Source organism: Bos grunniens, chromosome 13, assembly GCF_055505025.1.
Source record: "Bos grunniens cultivar Pamir isolate PY7600 chromosome 13, Bosgru_T2T1.0, whole genome shotgun sequence".
Classification (NCBI taxonomy): Eukaryota; Metazoa; Chordata; class Mammalia; order Artiodactyla; family Bovidae; genus Bos; species Bos grunniens.
In genome coordinates this window covers 6,119,341-6,140,794 of record NC_141177.1, presented here as the reverse complement: position 1 = coordinate 6,140,794, position 21,454 = coordinate 6,119,341, and the positions used below count along the sequence as shown (strand labels likewise).

At 46.6% G+C, this 21,454-nt stretch overlaps 1 protein-coding gene and 1 long non-coding RNA gene across 3 annotated transcripts; one reads left to right on the top strand and one right to left on the bottom strand.

The window, feature by feature from the left end:
• The first annotated feature begins 1,758 nt into the window (after window positions 1-1,758).
• DDX27 (DEAD-box helicase 27) lies at window positions 1,759-18,898 on the top strand. Of its 2 annotated transcripts, none has more exons than XM_086331449.1 (21): window positions 1,759-1,892; window positions 3,126-3,272; window positions 5,260-5,319; window positions 5,572-5,737; window positions 6,625-6,671; window positions 6,794-6,880; window positions 7,567-7,672; window positions 8,490-8,663; window positions 9,329-9,479; window positions 10,182-10,281; window positions 10,398-10,539; window positions 11,389-11,542; window positions 12,791-12,872; window positions 12,985-13,162; window positions 14,729-14,835; window positions 15,005-15,107; window positions 16,428-16,522; window positions 16,619-16,742; window positions 17,492-17,579; window positions 18,532-18,606; window positions 18,741-18,898. In XM_086331449.1, exons 1-21 carry the CDS (start codon window positions 1,800-1,802, stop codon window positions 18,757-18,759), a joined length of 2,298 nt encoding a protein of 765 aa, XP_086187575.1. In that variant the 5' UTR covers window positions 1,759-1,799; the 3' UTR covers window positions 18,760-18,898. The 2 variants fall into 2 exon arrangements, with proteins under 2 accessions (XP_086187575.1, XP_086187576.1); XM_086331450.1 differs by having other exon boundaries at window positions 1,759-2,095.
• On the bottom strand, window positions 14,553-16,531 carry LOC147360043 (uncharacterized). Its single transcript, XR_015138925.1, has 2 exons — window positions 16,398-16,531; window positions 14,553-15,451 (listed from the first exon to the last, which is right to left on the bottom strand). It is a non-coding gene; the product is annotated as an uncharacterized LOC147360043 (long non-coding RNA).
• Window positions 18,899-21,454: the final 2,556 nt, after the last annotated feature.

Here is a 21,454-nt window from a genome sequence, read left to right as displayed (position 1 = left end):
AAATGAAAAAGCAACATACCAAATGGGAGAAAATATTTGCAAATCATATATCCAGTAAGAGTCTAATTAATACCCAAAATATATAGGGAACTCACACAACTCAATAGCAAACACCCCAGAAAATCTGATTAAAAATCTGAATAGACATTTTTTCCATTGAAGACATATAGATGGCCAATGGTTACATACATGAAAAGGTGTTCAATATCATTAATCATCTGGGAAATGCAAATCGAAACCAAAAGGTGGTATCACCTTACACCTGTTAGAACAGCTATCATCAAAAAGCCAAGAAAGAACAACTGTTGGTGAAGCTGTGGAGAAAATAAGGACTCCTTATGCACTGTTGGTGGTAATGTAATTAGTACAACTGCTATGGAAAACAGTATGAAGTTTCTTCAAAATATTAAAAATAGAACTGCTGCCGTTCATGGGGTTGCAGAGTCGGACACGACTGAGCGACTGAACTGAACTGAATTGTATGACCCAGCAATTCCACTTCCAGTTATTTACCCAAAGGAAATGAAAACACTAACTCAAAACCATATCTGCACCTCCATATCCATAGCAACATTATTAACAACAGCCAAGACATGAAAGCAGCCTAAGTGTCCATCGGTGGATGAAGGAAGAAAACATGGTATATACACATGATGAAATGTTACTCAGCCATTAAAAAGAAGGAAATCTTAGGACTTAGGACTTCCCTGGTGGTCCAGTGGGTTGAGACTCCTATGCTTTCACGGTGGAAGGCCTGGGGTTCAATCCTGGGTTGAGGAACTAAGATCTGACAAGCTACAAGGTGTGGCCAAAAAAAAAAAAAAGATAACTGAACCTACTTCTACACCGTAACTACTACTCTGCTGCAAGTAGAGTGTTAATACGGAAGCAGCAAATAGCTATTAAGGAGGATGGGTAGTTAAGGAAGACTTCATGCAGGAGGTGTGTTTAAGTAAAGTTAAGATTCAGTAAGATATCTGCAAGCAGAGATGGAAATTTCTTGGTAAATTGTGAGATCTTCTTTCCTAAGTACCCTCGAGCCCCTGCCTGGATTATAATCCTGGCTCTCTAGTTCACTGGCTCTGTGACCTTGGGAACCTGTCTGAGCCTTCAGTCTCTTCATTTGTAAAATGGCAAAGCGACAGTAATGGTACCTTCTGTGAGAACTGCGGTGAGGATTAGTTGATACCTGTAAAAGTGCTTAGATCATTACTTGGTACAGAGTAAATGTTACAGGTGTTATCTATTCTTATTTTTTTCTTTTTTATGAAAATAAAAAGACATGAGTTTGAGTAAGCTCCGAGAGTTGGTGAGGGACAGGGAGGATTGGCGTGCTGCAGTCCATGGGGTCGCAAAGAGTCGGACACGACTGAGCGACCGAACTGATGAAAATAAATGTTTATTGTGGGAAAAAAAAAATCTAAGACGAAAATAAAAATCACCTATAAATTCTACCACCCAGAGACAATCACTAGTAACTGTTTTACTGTATTTTTCTTTCACAATTCTTTGTACAGATATATATGGGGCTTATCCACGCATCTCTGTAGACTTCCTCCTCACACACGCCTCCAACCACCCCACCGTTTCCCAAGCACCAACAAAACAGAATTTAACGATTCTTCATTTCGTCACGCAAAGCACGCATGCGCGCTCCCAGAGGTTGGGGGGGCGCCGGCGGAGGAGGGCGCCCAGGGGAAGTGACGTCAGCACGTTCGCAGTGACGACGCGAGGGGCGCGGAAGTGTGCGAGTCGGCCGGCGCGCCGCGCTGCTTTCCGGAAGTGGCTGCCGAGGCACCATGCTCTCGGAGCTGGGCTTCATCCGGACCATAGGCGAAGATGAGGACGTGCAGGTGGAGCCGGAGACTGACTCTGAGGACGAGGAGGAGGAGGTACTGGCCGATCGGGGTGGCAGCGCGGCGGCAGGCAGTCGCTGTCCTTGACTGCTTCCCTTCTCCGTCGTGCCTCAGGTCCCTGCCCCCAGGTCCTCGGTATCCTCTGCCCGGCTGCCAAGTGTCCCTGGGCCTCACCTGGACCCCCGGTGGTTGCCACTAGCGTTTCCTCACCTGTGCCCGTGCCATTCTGTGTCGCCTTGGTGAGCTCCGTACCCATTCACTGAACTGAAGTTTAATCCAGGCCTGTGTCATAGAGATCCAGAGACGGAGTCAGTCCTGGTTTCTTATTCAAGGAGCCGTGTTATCCATGCATTCATTAAGTCAGTACTGATTGAACTGATTTACGTGTGCGACACCTAGTGTTGAGCATCCAGGGCATAGCGGTGAACAGAGTAGACAAGGAAACCGCTCTCCTGAAGCTTATGTTGCTTGGGGAGTTAAGAGACTTAAACAGGATGGCGATTAAAAAGGCATAGGTGTCCTGGAAAGGTGCTCACCCTTTAAAGATCCAGCTCAAGTATTTCCCCCTCTGTGGCCTCATCTGCTTACTGACACCTCCGTTTGGGGGTCCCTTGGCCTCTAAGGGTTCAGTTTTTTCAAAACTGAACTCTTGGGTCTCCCTCACCCTGCCAACCTGCTCCATCTCACACCAGAAACCCTGCAGTCATGCAGCTTCCTTCTCCTCTCTCCCCTCCAATGCTCTGTAGGCTACCTTGGAAATCTCTCTTCAGCGACTTCTGGGCTCAGTCCACACTGCTTCCACCCTAGTCCAGCCCACTACCATCGTGTACCTGGTTACCTACAGTCTTAATATACCTGGTCTCTAGCTGTTTCTCTCGCCTCCCTCTTCCCCCACAGTGTATTTTCCACTTAGCAGCCAGAATGATCTTTTCACTTCGTGAATGGAAAACTGTCATAGAAAAGTTATCGCTTACATGTGGAATCTAAAATATGACACAAATATAGAGAGCAGACTTGTTGCAGGGGAGGGACGGATTAGGAATTTGGGATTAGCTGATGCAAACTATTATATATATAAGATGGAGAAGCAACAAGGTCCTTCTGCTTCTGGGATCTAGTTCCCTGACCAGGGATTGAACCCGGGTCCCCTGCATGGGGAGGGTGGGGTCTTAGCCACTGGACCACCAAAGAAGTCCCTCATTTCCTTCTTCTCTTTCTGGTGTTCTTTCATCTTAGTCCCATAGTCATCCTTCTTCTCCCTCTTCCCAGGGGCCCATTGTGCTGGGCAGAAAGCAGAAAGCCTTACAAAAGAACCGCAGCGCTGATTTCAACCCTGACTTTGTTTTCACTGAGAAGGAGGGAATGTACGATGGCAGCTGGGCCATGGCTGATGTCCTAAGCCAGCTGAAGAAGAAGGTGAGATTGACAGTGATAGGCAGTTCCAGGCCGAGAATCGGACACAGTTAAGGTTGGACACTGGGTTTCAGGATCCAGTGTTGTAGGAATACCAAATGTCACATATAAATTGCTTGACTAAAAAATGGACATAGCTGTGTTAAAATGGTCTCTTTTCTAGATGTTCATTCCTCTAGAAAGAAACCTTTTTAATGTCAGTTTATTACAAAGAACAGTTCAGCAGATTTCCTTGGTAGTGGGGTTTCTGAAGGCTTGATGCAGTCCCCAGAGACTGTTACTCTCTGTCACTTGTCAGGTGATCTCAGGTGACTTTAGTGTTTAGGATTCCTGGTTCCCACACATCACAGGCAAAACCACCACAAATGTTGTTGTCATCTGCTTATTTGCCAAAATCCTGTGCTTTCCTTTGAATGTGGTTATTAACAAGCTAGAAGATGCTTGAAAGTTTTTTTCCATTTCATGTGCTTCAGAGAGAATTATTGCCTGCTCAGAGCAGTTTAATCCAGACTGCTGGTCTGCCAGGAGAAATATCAGTAACCTCAGATATACAGATGACACCACCCTTGTGGCAGAAAACGAAGAACTAAAGAGCCTCTTGAAAGTGAAAGAGGAGAGGGAAAAAATTGGCTTAAAACTCTACGTTCAGAAGACTAAGATCCTGGCATCCAGTCTCATCACTTCATGGGAAATAGATGGGGAAACAATGGAAATAGTGCCAGACTTTATTTTTTGGGGCTCCAAAATCACCGCAGACGGCAACTGCAGCCATGAAATTAAAAGACACTTGCTCCTTGGAAGAAAAGTTATGACCAACTTAGATAGCATATTAAAAAGCAGAGACACTACTTTGCCAACAAAGGTCCATCTAGTCAAAGCTATGGTTTTTCCAGTAGTCAGGTATAGATATGAGAGTTGGACTATAAAGAAACCTGAGTGCCAAGGAATTGATGCTTTTGAACTGTGGTGTTGGAGAAGACTCTTGAGAGTCCCTTGGACTGTAAGGAGATCCAACCAGTCCATCCTAAAGGAAATCAGTCCTGAATATTCGTTGGAAGGGCCGATGTTAAAGCTGGAACTCCAATACTTTGGCCTCCTGATGTGAAGAACTGACTGGAAAAGACCCTGATGCTGGGTAAGATTGAAGGTGTGAGGAGAAGGGGACAACAGAGATGAGATGGTTGGATGGCATCACTGACTCGATGGACATGGGTTTGAGTAAACTCCGGGAGTTGGTGATGGACAGGGAGGCCTGGCATGCTGCAGTCCGTGGGGTCACAGAGTCAGACGTGACTGAGTGAATGAACTGAACTGAACTGCTGGTCCTTGTTCTGACTGAAATGAAACAGCATTGCCTTTTCAAAGTCATCTTGGAAGGATTTTTTTTCTTTTCATATGAAATTCATGTAATTGAAGACTTACATTCTTAAGTCTTATAGAGCTTACATTCTAGCAGGATAGAAAATAACTAGACAAATAATTAAACAGTTAATTGTGGTTATGGTAAGTACCATAGCAGTTTAAGGTGCTTTGAGCGTGCAGAAGGGGGGCCTGCCATTACTTACTCTTTCTAGAGTTTTAGCAGTACCCATCATTCCCTGAATTTGCTCAGATTTCAATATTTTATTTGATAGGCTAAATTATGTTCAATCGGCAAGGGGGAAACTTTTTTCCAAGTAGCATTCATTCAGATATGATGTGACATCTCTTGGTAATTGTATCATTCTGAATAGTCAACACTTTCTAGAATGTGGATGTCCTTATTGGTTCCAGGTAATTTAAAGGTATTTTTTAAACAAACAGACCATTTATTTAATGTTTTTTTGTTTGCTTGTTTGCCTTATTGTGAGTAATCTAGATTGATCAATCTGTCCAAGGACAGACGAGCTTTTTCTATACTGAACATCTCAGAACCAACCCTCAGAAGATGCTTGCTTTGTCTCTTTCCTGTATGTATGTTTCTTTTTCATCTCTTCATTTTTATTTGTAGAGGGCTGCCACAACATTAGATGAGAAGATTGAGAAAGTTCGAAAGAAAAGGAAAACAGAGGTGAGTAAGCAAAGCATCACTTCTCTTTGTTGGTCAGCCTTGAGTGTTGCTCTCAGAGCAACCCTCCTGTTTCTCATTGAGCCTAGGTCGCAGTGCAGCTGGTCCAGGCAGGCTTTCTCTGCGTGTCTGTGGTTAATACTCACTCAGAGTCCACATAGTGTTCTCCCAGGGTGGCGAGCATAACATTGTTCATAGGTTCTTGATTGCCTAAAATGTGTAGTCGTCTTGCTTTATTACAGTTTCTTTTTCTAGGATAAAGAAGCCAAGTCTGGAAAGTCAGAGAAGGAGAAAGAAGCAAAGGAGGGCTCTGAACCAGAGGAGGAGGAAGACCTTGAAAGAAAAGATGTAGAAGCCTCAGAAGATGAAGAATCAGAGACTGACTACTCATCAGCTGATGAGAACATCCTCACCAAGGCAGGTAGGTGATGCTGTGAGAAGCAGGGACAGGAAACCAGAGTGTTCGTCTTGACTTCTGTAGATTATTTTGTGCCCTTCTGCACAGTTAAATTTAAGATGTCTCCATGTTGAACTCCTTTCTTTTAGCTTCTCTTTTTCCTTGGGATTTTATTAGGGCTGTTGTACTTCGCAGACTGAGTTCAGGCTTTTTCTTTTTTTTTCCTCTTGGCTCATGCCATGAGGTATGTGGGATCTTTCCTGACCAGAGATTGAACCTGTGCCCCCTGGATTGCAAGTGCAATCTTTTTTTTTGTTTGTTTTTAAAGTATTTTAGGGGGGGTGGAGCTCAAAGTCTTAATCCCTGGACCACCAGGGAAATCTTTTTTTTTTTTTTTGGCCATGCTACATGGCTGGCAGGATCTTAGTTCTCTTGAGTAGAGATCAAACCCAGGCCCCAGTGAAAGCCATGAGTTCTAACCACTGGACTGCCAAGGAGGTCCCAAGCTCACTCTTTTCCTCATCTCCAGCCCCACACAGCAATTGGCACTTCTGTGACTCAAACTTATTTGGGGTGATGGGTCTCCCACCTCAGATGAGTCCACCCACGTAGTAGCTGCTCCATGAATAACTTCTTGCAGAAATGAAGTTCAGAGCTAAAGCATTATTACACAGCACAGTGACTGGGAGTCTGGTCTCTGGAACGTGGTAAGCTTCCTTCGTCTGAGTGACTTACCTTCCCAGCCGCACAGCCTCCTCTTCTGTGAGGTGACGCTGGTGACAGCAGCTCCCCCAGGTCGTGGTGTGGCTTCAGTGAGGTGTCTGTCCAGGTAATGCAGTTAGGACAGTGCCTAGCTGACTGAGTGCTCAGGAGGTGTGAGCCCTGATTATTTGCTCTCTTTTTCTCCGTAGATACACTCAAAATAAAGGAGCGGAAGAAGAAAAAGAAGAAAGGACAGGTGAGCATGGGCTTGGACAACCGTATGGAGCTTATTTTACAACCTGAAAGGATTTTCAGGTCATTTAGTTTTCTTAGGCCCCTTTTGCTGAATTCTCTTTGTCTTTTGATTTTCTGGTGTAGGAAGCAGGAGGATTTTTTGAAGACGCATCTCAGTACGATGAAAACCTCTCATTCCAGGACATGAACCTTTCCCGCCCTCTGCTGAAGGTAGTGGCTACTTTCATCAACCATGGGATTCTTGCAGTTGCCCCGTAACTGGGCTCTCTGCCCTAAGCTGGGTTGGTGGCCTCCCTGAACTGTGTTGTCCACACAGCTGCTGGAGAGCCTGCTCTTGCAAAGTTTCCCCTGCTGGCCTGTGCGTACAGCCCTGCCCCTTCTGGTCCCCTCTGATGAGGCTTCCCAGCAGCCGTTCTGCTCTGGCCACGCTGGCCTCCTCGCTGACCCTCACACAGGTCAGGCATCTTCTTCCTCAAAGCCTTTGCACTTGGTGTTCCCACTGCCTGGAAGATGGTTCCAAAAACCTGGTTGGGCTGCTCTTCGCTTCTCTCAGGGTTCTCCTCAGTATACCCTGGCCACCTTCCTGGAAATCGCTCTCATCCCTTCCCTGCCGCCCTCCCTAGCCTGCTCAACTGCTGTGGTTTTCCCCACAGCTTTTCACATCACAGCTGTTTGGTTTTGGCCTGTTTTTTTCTCACAGACTCTAAGATTCCTAAGGGCAGGGTTGTTTCTTTTGTTGCCTGCTCTGTGCTCAGTGCCTGGAATATCGACATATACATACACACACCAGACGGACTGAATGATGGGAAGGGACTGAAACCCGATGGAAACCTGCCTTGTTAGTTTGACGCTCAGACCCCCTCCCCCTCCTGTCTGGTCCCACCTTCTCTCTTCAGGCCATCACAGCCATGGGCTTCAAGCAGCCCACCCCCATCCAGAAGGCGTGCATACCTGTGGGGCTGCTGGGGAAGGACATCTGTGCCTGCGCAGCCACGGGGACAGGTACTGAGGACAGGGAGCTGGGGTGGCGGTGGGGGGACGGCAGGAGGAGGACGCATAACGGAGCAGAGGCTCAGGGCTGGCTGACTACAAGGCTGCTTTGCTAAATACGCAGACACACATTTTAATGCAACGACACTATGTATTCTGTATAGTAACTTCCCTTCTAAGTAATGCTTATATATATCTTCTCTTTCTTTAAATGCTCTCTACTTTTTTTAAATAGGGTAGTCACAGGTTACAGGTTTTAGGGGCTCTATCAGGGTGTCTCTGTGACCATGACCTCTTGGCACTCCCGTGATAGGCCCCTGTCATTGGAATAAAGATTTTATAGAAGGGATATTTATCACAACATTGTGGACTAGTGCAGTTAATCATACAGTCATGTCATAGAATAGAGAAGAAATAATCGTGTAATAGAATACGATGTACTCATTTAAAAGTAGAGTACATAAAGAAATGGGAAAATATATATATAAAGGGAAGTTACTAAACAGTATATAGTATTATTGCATTAAAGTGTATATTTTTATATATTTCTGTCCATTAATAAAAAATGATTGGTAATATAGATAGTTTTGTTAATGCTTACCTCTGGTTGGCTGAACTGTGGATGATTTAAAAAAATTTTTTTTTGTATTTCCCAGATGTTTTACATTAACCATGTGATTTTAAAACCAGAGAGAAAGTTTTATGAAAACTCAGTTCCCTCACTTCCCTCTGAGCAGATGTGCAGGCTCTCTGTACGCAGGTGAACACCTGGGCCTGTGAGTGTTTCACACCCTTCTGCTTATTGTGCTCCTGCTGCGCTTCCCTCCAGGTAAAACGGCAGCTTTTGCCCTGCCGGTCTTGGAGCGCCTGATCTACAAACCCCGCCAGGCTCCAGTGACCCGCGTGCTGGTGCTGGTTCCCACCCGAGAACTGGGCATCCAGGTGCACTCCGTCACCAAGCAGCTGGCCCAGTTCTGCAGCATCACCACCTGCCTGGCTGTGGGTGAGTGTCTGGCTGAGGGCCGTTTGCCCCTGGAAGGCTGACACGGGAAGAATGGATGTGTGCCACCATGAAGGATGACGGGTGTAGGAAAACCTTCGTGGGGCTGATGACGTTTCCACAGTAGAGAGTGAGGGGGACGGGGAGGGAGGAACCTTGCAAAATGGAACTTCAGAATACTGAGAACACTTTTTTTCTTGGTACTCAATAAATTTAGGATATAATTTTTGTCTTGCATGAATACTGAATCAAATATTAATTGGAGCAGGCTTTTTCTGATGACGTTATATGATAGTCACTCATCCTTCATTTTACCCTTTATGCGGTAGGAAGTCACAGGTGATTTAGAAAGATTATCGGTTTCACAGCTGCATCTCTCAGTCCTTGGATGGTTGACTCGTTCTATTCTGTGGCTCCTTTTATTCCGCAGTGCCTTTGTGTCGTCCTCTTTTTTTGATTTTTGCATTTAGTACAGTTGGAGTTAACTAACCCATCTCTCCCAGTGTCCTGTAAAATCCATGCGGGTGGGGCCTCCACTGGCCTTGTCCTCTGCCTTTTGCTCTGCATTTGCCGTGAGACCTGGCGGGTGGTAGGGCTCAGTCCTTCCAGGTAGCGAGTCCTTACGGTAATGACTCGGCTGCCCACCTGGTGGGCTCTGCTCTTTGCAGGTGGCCTGGACGTGAAGTCTCAGGAAGCAGCGCTTCGGGCAGCGCCTGACATCCTCATCGCCACCCCAGGCCGGCTCATCGATCACCTCCACAACTGCCCTTCCTTCCACCTGAGCAGCATCGAGGTGCTCATCTTGGATGAGGCTGACAGGTACACCTGAAATGCTGGGGTCCCCAGGGCCCCACCCCTGGATGGGAACCTGCACTCCACATGGTCCTACGTAGCTCTCACAAGTTTAGCTGTTCATGTTCACGCCTTTGTCCATCTTCACCCAGATTATCCGGCTCTCTTTCTCTCTGTGTAACGTGATGGTTAAGAGGGAAGGCAGGTCAGATTCTGGCTCTGTCACTTCCTGAGATTGGGAAGCAATTATGTAGATTCTCAAAGCAAATCCTTTTTGTTTGTAAGTGGGGGTTAAGTACCCAACCTCATGTTGTTGAGGATTCAAGGAGTAACCCCGATAAAGTGCCAGTGTTTCTGGTGAGGATTCAGCCAGCAGCCTCGATTACCTGAATTTCTTAATGGTGATAATGACATTGTGTCTGTGTAGGAGAGAATCCTTGTCCTTAGGGAACATGTGCTGAAATATTTAGGGGTCAGGTGTTGTGATACCTGCCACTGAAAAGCAAATGATTCCGCAAAAGAAAAAAGATTACTCAAATGTGGCCAGATGGTAATTCTTGGTGAATATTGGTAAAAGGATAAAGTAACACTCATAAAATAAGGAAATACGTGAGCCTGAAACGTAGCTAGGGATGATACGCAAACATCTCCTGTATGTTTTCTGTGCTTCGTCGATACAGACGCAGGCCCAGCCCATTTTGTTGACCTCTCCCCTCCCCTGTTGGCCAGGATGCTGGACGAGTACTTTGAGGAGCAGATGAAGGAGATCATCCGCATGTGCTCCCACCACCGCCAGACCATGCTTTTCTCAGCCACGATGACGGACGAGGTGGGCCGTGGGGAATGGAGAGACAGTAGAGGCCCCTGGGCTGGGCTGGGCTGGGGCGGCATCTCCCTCCTGCCCTCTGGCAGACCAGTCAGCCTCTCTGTCTTTGTGGCTGGCAGGTGAAAGATCTGGCCTCTGTCTCCTTGAAGAATCCTGTCCGGATATTTGTGAATAGCAACACGGATGTGGCCCCCTTCCTGCGGCAGGAGTTCATCCGGATCCGGCCTAACCGGGAAGGGGACCGGGAAGCCATCGTGGCAGGTGAAAGCCCGGGGTGGGACCGGGGAGGGTGGGGTGCTCAACTCCCCTGAGCTTCACACGGAAGGTTTGGTTTCTCCCGCGGCACCCCCTCCTCCATCCAGTCTCCCCCAGTCCCGTGCCTGGGCCTGCTGTCTGCTCCATACTTTAACCAGGGGTGCTTCCCCTCTCTCTTTCATCCCCTCACCTCCCTTCGACCATCCAGCCTTCCTTATGTCCTGCTGAACTCCTGGACACCACCTCCAGCGGTCCCTCTGGCTCTTCGCCCGGGCCACTACTGCGTCGCCTGGCTTGTTGCAGCAGCCTCTTACCTGGCTCTCTGCTTCCACTCTGTCTCTTCTCCACACTGCAGACCATTAAAGAGGATCATTAACAAACAAGCATTCACCCCGTTCCTTCTCTGTTGAACCCCTCTGCCATCTGTCATCGCTCTTAGACTGAAATCCACGCTCCCTAGCGAGTCCTGTAAGATCCTCTGGACCTGCCCCTGCTTTCCTGGCCTTGGAGCCTTAGCTCATGGTTTTCTAGCCATACCCGCTTGCTTTCGCCTTCACAAACCCATCGAGCTTTTGTGTTTGACTGAACCTTTACATTTGCTCTTGATCCTCTGCCTGGAATCCTCCCCCAGATTGTCTCGTAGATGAGCCTGTCCCATACTTCAGCCTAACGTCACCTCTTCAGAGAGGCCAGCCCTGAAGCGGTGCTGGCTTCCCTGCTTCTGTCCTGCAGTGGAAGCTCCACACGGCGGGGCCCTCACTTGTTTTGGCGGCCCCAGGCACAGCAGCCACACTGCGGGCGAGGAGCAGGACGTGCTTGGAGATGGCCACTGGCTCACTCTTGTCTCCCTGGCAGCTCTGTTGATGAGAACCTTCACTGACCATGTGATGCTGTTCACCCAGACCAAGAAGCAGGCCCACCGTATGCACATCCTTCTGGGGCTGATGGGGCTGCAGGTGGGCGAGCTCCACGGCAACCTGTCTCAGACGCAGCGGCTGGAGGCCCTCCGGTAAAGTCTCGGGGGCTGAGGCTCCCACGCATCCTTCAGAGAGGGCTGTCTTCATTCCAGAGGGGGAGTCCTCCCAGAGGTCATGGTAGTGTAATGGCAGGGCACTCAGCAGAGTTCCCCACATTCTGGCCTAACCATTGTAGGGTCATGTCTCAGACACATTCAGAACTTTGACTTTGTAGGAAATGATACCCTTGCCCCAGGGCTTAGAAACTGGGAGCTGCTGAGTGGGGTCACAGCAGGAAATTCCGACTCGGGAAGAAGCAGGTTCTGACCTCTGCAGCCTTTCCAGAGCAGTGGACGTCCCCGGGTCTGCTGGAGCGAGATCCTGAATCAAATCCATTCACTATTTCTTGAGCATTTACTTTGCCAGACCCTGTGCTTTTCCATGTGATTTCTTAAGTCCCACAGAATGGGATCAACTTGGTAGGCAAGGAAGTACCCTTTAGAACACTCCACCTGTCCCTATTCATTATCATAGGCAGTTGAGAGTTTGTTTTTTTTTAATTGCTTATTTGGCTGTGCTTAGTTATGTTTATAGAGAAGGCAGTGGCACCCCACTCCAGTACTCTTGCCTGGAAAATCCCATGGGCGGAGGAGCCTGGTAGGCTGCAGTCCATGGAGTTGCTGAGAGTTGGACACGACTGAGCGACTTCACTTTCACTTTTCACTTTCATGCATTGAAGAAGGAAATGGCAACCCACTCCAGTGTTCTTGCCTGGAGAATCCCAGGGACAGGGGAGCCTGGTGGGCTGCCGTCTCTGGGGTCGCACGGAGTTGGACATGACTGAAGTGACTTAGCAGCAGCAGCAGCAGTATGTTTAACTGCAGCATGTGGGATCTAGTTCCCTGACCAGGGATTGAACCTGGGCCCCCTGCACTGGGAGTTCAGAGTCTTAGCCATCAGACCATAAGGGAAGCCCGAGAGTTGTTTCTTAAAGGCTGCTTTGAATGCTGAGACATTTGCGTGTGCTGCTTCTTATAGTCTAGCTCTGTGGTTCCCGAGCTTCCACATTCATAGGAATTTCTGTTTAAAGTTGGATCCACAAAACTACGTTTGCTGTATGTTGTGGGATGTTTGGGGGGCACATAAGTGTTGTTAGACTGACATTTAGGACCCGTCCCCACCGTGACGGTCTGTACTCTGCTGCTTGACTCCAGAAGGGTTTGTGTTCTTGCTGTGGGTTCAGGCTCCTGCAGAGCGTTGGGGTCGAATATTCAGAGGAACGTGTTTGTGGCTGTTTGTAGGCGCTTTAAAGACGAACAGATTGACATCCTCGTGGCCACCGACGTAGCAGCCCGTGGACTGGACATCGAGGGGGTCAAAACGGTGAGCAGGCTTCCCTTTGCTTGAGCTTCCAGTGGGGATCCTTCTGCCTCCTTGTGCCCTCCTCTCCCTGCCAGCTCCCAGACCTGACTGATGCTCAGCTTTGGCCTTCCAGGTAATCAACTTCACCATGCCCAACACCATTAAGCATTACGTCCACCGGGTGGGGCGCACAGCTCGTGCCGGCCGGGCCGGGCGCTCGGTCTCTCTGGTAGGGGAAGAGGAGCGGAAGATGCTGAAGGAAATTGTCAAGGCCGCCAAGGCCCCCGTGAAGGCCCGCATTCTGCCCCAGGGTGAGCAGGCATCAGTGTAGCAGCCCAGGATGGCTTGGGGTGGGGCACGGGGCGGGCAGGGTCCTCAATCAGACCCAGGAGGGCGGGGCAGGGGACAGAAGGTGATGGGTAAGAGCAGGTGCTTTGCTGTTAGGAGCCAGATCAGTATCCCAGCTCTGCCACTTCGTTGTTGAGGAGTCTTGGGCAGGACTGTGTGTGAGAGGGAGTGAGGAAAGGCTTGTGCCGGAAGTGTTTACTCACAGGATTTGTCAGCCTTTGGGAAGAGAAGGCTTCTTCTTAAGGTGCCACCCCCATTAACCCTTCCTCCCTTCTTCTTCCAGAGAGTGAGGAGGAAGTCAGTACTCATTCTTTTTGGATAGTTTTCATTCTTTTTGTTGTTCTCATCCGTAAGGTCATATAAAGTGCATCCTTACAAAATTTTTTTTTTTAAGTTACAAAAATAATATGTATTCAGTGTTGGAAAAAAGTAAATCAAATAAGAGTAAAATGTGATTGTAGGAACTTCCCCTGCAGTCCAGGCTTCCCAGGTGGCTTAGTGGTAAAGAATCTGCCTGCGATGCAGGAGACGCATGTTCCATCCTTGTGTCGGGAAGATCCCCTGCAGGAGGGCACGGCTACCCACTCCAGTATTCTTGCCTGGAGAATTCCATGGATAGGGGAGCCTGGCAGGCTACAGTCCATGGATCACAAAGTCAGACGTGCCTGAAGTGACTGAACACACGCACACCCCAGTGGTTCAGTTCTTAGGACTCTGCCTTCCAAGGCAGGGGCTATGAGTTTGATCCCTGGTCAGGGAGCTAACATCCCACATGCATTGCAGCCAAAATATAAAACAGAAGCAAGATTGTAGCAGATTCAATAGACCTTAAAAATAGTCCACATAAAAAAAAAATTTTTTTTAATGTAATTGCATATGAAAGAGCTTACCGCTTGTAGCATTTGAGGTACATCTTTTCAGACCTTTTTTCCCATTCATGGGTCTTTTTCTTTCCCTTTCATTTAAAATTTTTTTCATTTGATTCATTCAGTCTATTGCTCTTTATTGTATTCTAGGTATTGGGGATAGAGCAGGAAACAAAGCAGCTGACTTTGATGAGAAAGAGGCACAATAAATAAGTCAATAGTAGATGTGATTGAGAACAACAGGAGAAGTGACTATTTTTGAAAAGCTATTGGGAAAGGACTCTGAACAGATGGCATTTGAGCTGAGTCCTGGATGATAAGAATGAGGTGGGGGTGGTCTGGGGACAGCTTGTGCTGAGCAGAGAAAACCAGGGCAAAGACTCAGAGACAGGAACACACTTGGTGTGTGAGTAGAAGAGGAGGGCCAGAGGCCCAGAGCCTGTGAGCAAGCAGTAGACAGAAGTCAGAGAGGTAGGAAGGGCCATGCTGAGAGTTCAGATTTTATTCCAGGAGTGTCAGAAAGCCTTTGGGGAGGTATTAGGCAGAGAAGCCACATATTAAAAAAAAAACAGTTTTGTCACTAAATACCCACCCTGCATTATTTTAATCAGTTACACCATATTCATCTTTATTTTAAAATCTCTTTTGTTCTTTTCCCTTGAGACGTCATCCTCAAATTCCGGGATAAGATTGAGAAAATGGAGAAAGATGTGTATGCAGTTCTGCAGTTAGAGGCTGAGGAGAAAGAGATGCAGAAGTCGGAAGCCCAGGTGAGTCCACTCAGTGAGCAGACCACACAGCCCCTGCTGGTCTGCCTTCTGATGGGCTGTGTCTGCCAAACGTACCATCAGAATCCCAGGCATTTGCAGGCCGTGGCTTCCTGCAGTCGCCGTATTCTGTGTTATCAGACGTGGTTTCATCCTTCTGCTGTCCCCACAGATCAACACAGCACAGCGGCTCCTGGAGAAAGGGAAGGAGGCACCAAACCCTGAGCCTGAGAGGAGCTGGTTCCAGACCAAGGAAGAGAGGAAGAAGGAAAAAAGTATGTTGGGGGGGTTCCTCCAAAAGCTAAACGTGGAGTTGCCATCAGGCCCAGCAGTTCCACTCCTAGGTCTATGCCCTAAATAACTGAAAACAGGGACTCACACAGATGCTTGTATGCCAGTGTTCATTGAAGCACTATTCACAGTGGCCAAAGGGTGGAAACAGCCGTGTCCATCAGCAGATGAGTGGGTACACAAAACGCGGTATATGCGTACAGTGGGGTGTTCCTCAGCCGTCAGGAAGTTCCGGCACGTGCTTCAAGGATGAACCTTGAAAACATGCTAAGTGAAATGGTCCAGACATGAAGGGACAAATCTTTATGATGCCATTTATATGAGGTACCTAGAGGCAAATCCATAGACACAGAACTTACTAGACGTTGTGGGCAAGGAGTTGCTCCTTAATGTTCCATTTGGGATGATGAAAGTTTTAAAAACAGATGATGGCAATGGTTGTACAATATTGTGTCATTAATGCTACTGAATTGTACATTAAAGAATGGTAAAATGGCAAAGTTTATATATATTTTGCCCCAATTAAAAAAGTAAGTTGGATATTTATATATATATATATATATATATATATTCCTTTCTCTCTCCCTTTTACAAACAAACAGATGAATTCACGTTGTTCTACACCTTGGTTTTCCACTTATTTGTCGTTTGGAGATCATTTTATATAGGCATAGACACAGCTGCCTTTTCTTTTTTTAATGACTGGTCTTCTCCATCATACGGGTGGATTATAGTTTATTACTTTTCCACTGAGGGACACTGAGATTGTTTCCTATCTTTTGCTATTATAAACAAGTGAATAGCTATCAAGATGTCTTTTCACAATTAAGCAAGCATATTTGATTTGCAAGGTAAGTTCCAGAAACTGAAATTGTATGTCAGAGGGTATGTGTATTTATTATTTTGTTAGGGGTTGCACAATTACCCTCCAAAGAGGTTGTACCAGGAATTTAAGAAACACTGCCTTTATGTGATGGGACCAAACATTAAGGTGTCTGTATGTATGTTAAGTCTCTGTTGTAAATAGGGTTAAAACTGTATTGTGGGAAGGTATGGGGAATATGTCTTTCATAACAAGAGGCAAATAGATAATGAATGTCTCAAGTGGATTAATTAAGGAATAGTGGAATAAACATGTTATTTAGTGAGATGGAGGTAATCACCAGAAGAGGGAGTGGTTGGTTCTTCTCATTTTAAGCCCTTAAATGTATCACTTTAAAATATGTTTACTTACTGTGAGTTAAAAAAAAACAAAACATTTTATAAAACAGTACCTGAAATTCCACGCTCTCTTCTCATCCTAGTTGCCAAGGCTCTGCAGGAGTTTGACTTAGCCTTAAGAGGAAAGAAGAAAAGGAAGAAGTTTATGAAGGAAGCCAAAAAAAAGGGGGAGATGACAGTGAGTGGCCTCCCTTTTGGAGGTGGATCCCTGCCTGGGGCCCTGGGTCAGGGCTGCCTCATCTGTTCTGTACATACACGTCATCCTTCTCCCCAGGCAGAGGAGAGATCCCAGTTCGAAATCCTCAAGGCACAGATGTTTGCGGAGCGGCTGGCCAAGAGGAACCGCAGAGCCAAGCGGGCCCGAGCAATGCCCGAGGAGGAGCCAGTGAGGGCTCCTGGTAGGTAGATGGGGAGCTTGAAGGCGCTGGTAGGAGGGATCTCCCTGAAACCTGTGCTTGTGGTCAGGGAGGAAATAGGAGGGATGATGATGACAAGGGCCCACATCTTTTGAGTACTGAGTATGTGCCTGCATGTACAGCTGTCCTTCATTGGCTCCAAGTGGTGAAGTGATCCCATGGTTAGTGGGGACAGCTAGGATTTGAACCCCACTCTTTCTCATTCTTGGGCTTCCCTGGTGGCTCAGATGGTAAAGAATCCACCTGCAATGCAGGAGACCCGGGTTTGATCCCTGGGCCGGGAAGATTCCCTGAAGAAGGGTATGGCAGCCCACTCTAGTATTCTTGCCTGGAGAATCCCATGGACAGAGGAGCCTGGTGGGCTATAGTCCATGGGGCCGCAAACAGTCGGACGCTACTGACCAACTAACACTTTTTGTTTCTGGAGCCTAGATCTCTAGCAGCTGCTGTTGGAGGAGCGGGTCAGGGTAGAACGATGTGAAGACACTTTCATGTTTAGGGGTCCATTCTACTTTTGGAGTCCTTAAGCATCCTGTCGTTCCCCCCCGCCCCCCACACACACACACCTGGTAATTGATTCTTTTTCCCGTTTCTGCTGAGATCTGGTGTGTCACTTCCATGTCAATAAAACATCAAGCCAGAGCATCCACTAAAGTGGGAACCTTGAGCATAAGGGGATTTAGGAGCTTGAGACAAAGAAGCCTTATCTAACTCATTCTCTCTGTGTGCAGCAAAGAAGCAGAAGCAGGTGAAGAAATCAGTATTTGATGAAGAACTCACCAACACGAGCAAGAAGGCCCTGAAACAGTATCGAGCTGGGTAGGGTTTTAAGTCATCATGGAGCTCTTGGTTTTCTGATAAAAGCTGTGACTCTTCTCCCTTGTTCCCCACTCTTAATTCTCATATACCTACAAATTAATAATATAGGCATACCTCAGGTGCAGCAACCCTGCCTTGTCAGATGGCTAGCGTTTTTTTATTTTTTAGTAATAGAGTTTTCTTATTTTTATTTAGTTTTTGTTTTTTGGCCACACCACGTGGCTTGCAGGATCTTAGATCCCTGACTAGAGATTGAAGCTAGGTCCCAGCAGTGAAAGCAACACGGCCTAATTACCGGACCACCAGGGTATTCCCAGCAATAGAATATTTTTAAATTAAGATACGAGCATTGTTTTTTAGACATAATGTTATTGCACAGTTTAAATAGATTCTAGTATAGTATAAACGTTAACTGTTACATGCACTGGGAAACCAAAAAAAAAAAAAAAAATCCAAACCCACAGTATCTTTGAGGTCTGCCTATATATAATTTCAAGGGCTCCCATCTACTCCCTCCCTGAGCCCATCTGTGGGTCCCAGGGTGAGAGTAAGTGAAGTGTGAGGGCCCTCCTGCCTTGGAGGTAAAATAGCACATTATGGTTTGGAAGTATAGCTTCTCTCAGGGGAGTAATAGAACAGAGGACTGTGGTGTGCTCTGGAACGTTTTGTTCCTCCCCACATCGTCTGGGCTGGGGTTGGCAGCTGGGTAGACTACGTTACGCAAGCAGTTTTTTTATATACACAGGAAGGAAGGGCCTCTTCCAGTCTTGCTTTAGAGCTGGGCCCTGACTTTGATAAACCTGTTATCATCAGGTGGAAAAACACAGACTTAGAACCTCAGACCCTAAAGATGATGCATCTGCGTTGTGCTGCTGCTCCGTGTGAGAGCTGGTGGTGGGGATGGTGAGACACTGCCCGCTTGTCCACCATCCTGCCGTCTTCTCATTCACAGCCCCTCCTTTGAAGAAAGAAAAAAATTGGGCTTGCCCCACCAGAGACGAGGAGGAAACTTTAAATCTAAATCCAGGTAATGTTTACAGTTTTGGAGGGCCGGAGGCTACGAGTGGGGTTAGTGAATAAAGCTTTTCTGGGAAAGGAGCTTCTCCTTCCTGTCTGGGCTTGTGGGTTGGTATTTATTTACCCTGCTCATTTTCTTCATAGGTACAAAAGGAGGAAGTAGCCGTGGTGAGCTGAGGAAGTTCATTGGGCAGCTCTTAGATCTCTTCCTTCTGGGAAGTCATCCTGGCTTGGTCTCTCTTCTCTCTGTAAAAAACCTTCTTTAAAACTTTGTCATTTGTACATTAAAGAAAGGAAAAGCTGGGGGTCTAAGCGTCCTTGTTAGCTAAGTTTCCTTTTAAGGCTCCTTTTTTGATTAGCTTTCACATAAAGAAATACCAAATGCAGGAAGTATTTTGGGGAGCGTTGAGACCAGTCTAATTGTACATCTTTCTGTTTCTTCCCTCAGTAGCACAGTCTATGTCACCTACTAGCTTGGCACTGCCATATATACTTGGAACGTATCTCAGTGCTTGGAGAGGAGCTGATGTGGAGTAGAGAAACTCTTACTAGAGGTTCTCTTTCAAAGTCCTAGAGTGAAAATCTGCCATTTATTGAGCCCCAACTGTGCACCAGGCATTCTGTGTACTGAGCACTGTCTCATTCAACTCACTACACTCCTATGAGGCAGGTACTATAATCCCCATTTTGCAGATAAAGAAATGGAGGATTAGAAAGATGGAGTATCTTCCCAAAATTGTCCAGCTGGGAATTCAGGTTTTCGAAATCCGGGTGTACCTGGACCTATACCCCGACTCTTTACAATGATGTGGAAAATGGTACTGGAGAGATGGATGCTCAAAGGGAACAGAAAGAATACTAGATAAATTAACTCTTTGTTGTAAAAAACAGCCTGTACCCTTTAGAATGATGGTTCTTTTCCTTTTTTGAATCACAGTTCCCTTTGACAATTAGATGAAGCCAGGGGAAAATTGTGATTGTAGTTTGTCATATATAATTTCAAGTTATAATTAGTTATCCAGTAGCACATACCCTCAGTGTTAGATTATGATCAATGCTATTCATTTAGGCTTCACTTAAAAGTTGCCGACAGAGGGTCCCAGTTCAGTAAATAATGGCCCCCACACAAGATGGAGACCAGGCATTGAACCTGGACCCCATGGAGTGGAAGCGCAGAGTCTTAAACACTGGACCACCAGGAAAATCCCAGACTCAACATTTTCACGTGATTACAGAAAGAACCCCAAGTTAGATTGTTAGGAAAGTGCACGTTTTAAAGGCTTCAGTTCAGTTCTGTCACTCAGTTGTGTCTGACTCTCTGCGACCCCATGAATCGCAGCACGTCAGGCCTCCCTGTCCATCACCAACTCCCGGAGTTCACTCAAACTCCCATCCATCGAGTTGGTGATGCCATCCAGCCATCTCATCCTCTGTCGTCCCCTTCTCCTCCTGCCCCCAATCCCTCCCAGCATCAGAGTCTTTTCCAATGAGTCAACTCTTCGCATGAGGTGGCCAAAGTATTGGAGTTTCAGCTTTAGCATCAGTCCTTCCAAAGAACACCCAGGGCTGATCTCCTTTAGAATGGACTGGTTGGATCTCCTTGCAGTCCAAGGGACTCTCAAGAGTCTTCTCCAACACCACAGTTCAAAAGCATCAATTCTTCGGCACTCAGCTTTCTTCACAGTCCAACTCTCACATCCATACATGACCACTGGAAAAACCATAGCCTTGACTAGACAGACTTTAGTTGGCAAAGTAATATCTCTGCTTTTCAATATGCTATCCAGGTTGGTCATAACCTTCCTTCCAAGGAGTAAGCGTCTTTTAATTTCATGGCTGCAATCTCCATCTGTAGTGATTTTGGAGCCCCTAAAAATAAAGTCTGCCACTGTTTCCCCATCTATTTGCCATGAAGTGATGGGACTGGATGCCATGATCTTCGTTTTCTGAATGTTGAGCTTTAAGCCAACTTTTTCACTCTCCTCTTTCATCAAGAGGCTTTTTAGTTCCTCTTCACTTTCTGCCATAAGGGTGGTATCATCTGCATATCTGAGGTTATTGACATTTCTCCTGGCAATCTTGATTCCAGCTTGTGCTTCTTCCAGTCCAGCGTTTCTCATGATGTACTCTGCGTATAAGTGAAATAAGCAGGGTGACGATATACAGCCTTGATGTACTCCTTTTATTATTTGGAACCAGTCTGTTCCATGTCCAGTTCTAACTGTTGCTTCCTGACCTGCATACAGGTTTCTCAAGAGGCAGATCAGGTGGTCTGGTATTCCCATCTCTTTCAGAATTTTCCACAGTTTATTGTGATCCACACAGTCAAAGGCTTTGGCATAGTCAATAAAGCAGAAATAGATGTTTTTCTGGAACTCTCGATTTTTCCATGATCCAGCGGATGTTGGCAATTTGATCTCTGGTTCCTCTGCCTTTTCTAAAACCAGCTTGAACATTTGGAAGTTCATGGTTCACGTATTGCTGAAGCCTGGCTTGGAGAATTTTGAGCATTACTTTACTAGTGTGTGAGATGAGTGCAATTGTGCGGTAATTTGACCATTCTTTGGCATTGCCTTTCTTTGGGATTGGAATGAACACTGACCTTCTCCAGTCCTGTGGCCACTGCTGAGTTTTCCAAATTTGCTGGCATATTGAGTGCAGCACTTTCACAGCATCATCTTTCAGGATTTGAAATAGCTCAACTGGAATTCCATCACCTCCACTAGCTTTGTTCGCAGTGATGCTTTCTAAGGCCTGCTTGACTTCACATTCCAGGATAATATCTATTTAAAGGCTTAGATATTACAAATGTATGGTATTATCTCTGGGAAGACTCATGAAGCTGTTAGGATTGCCGC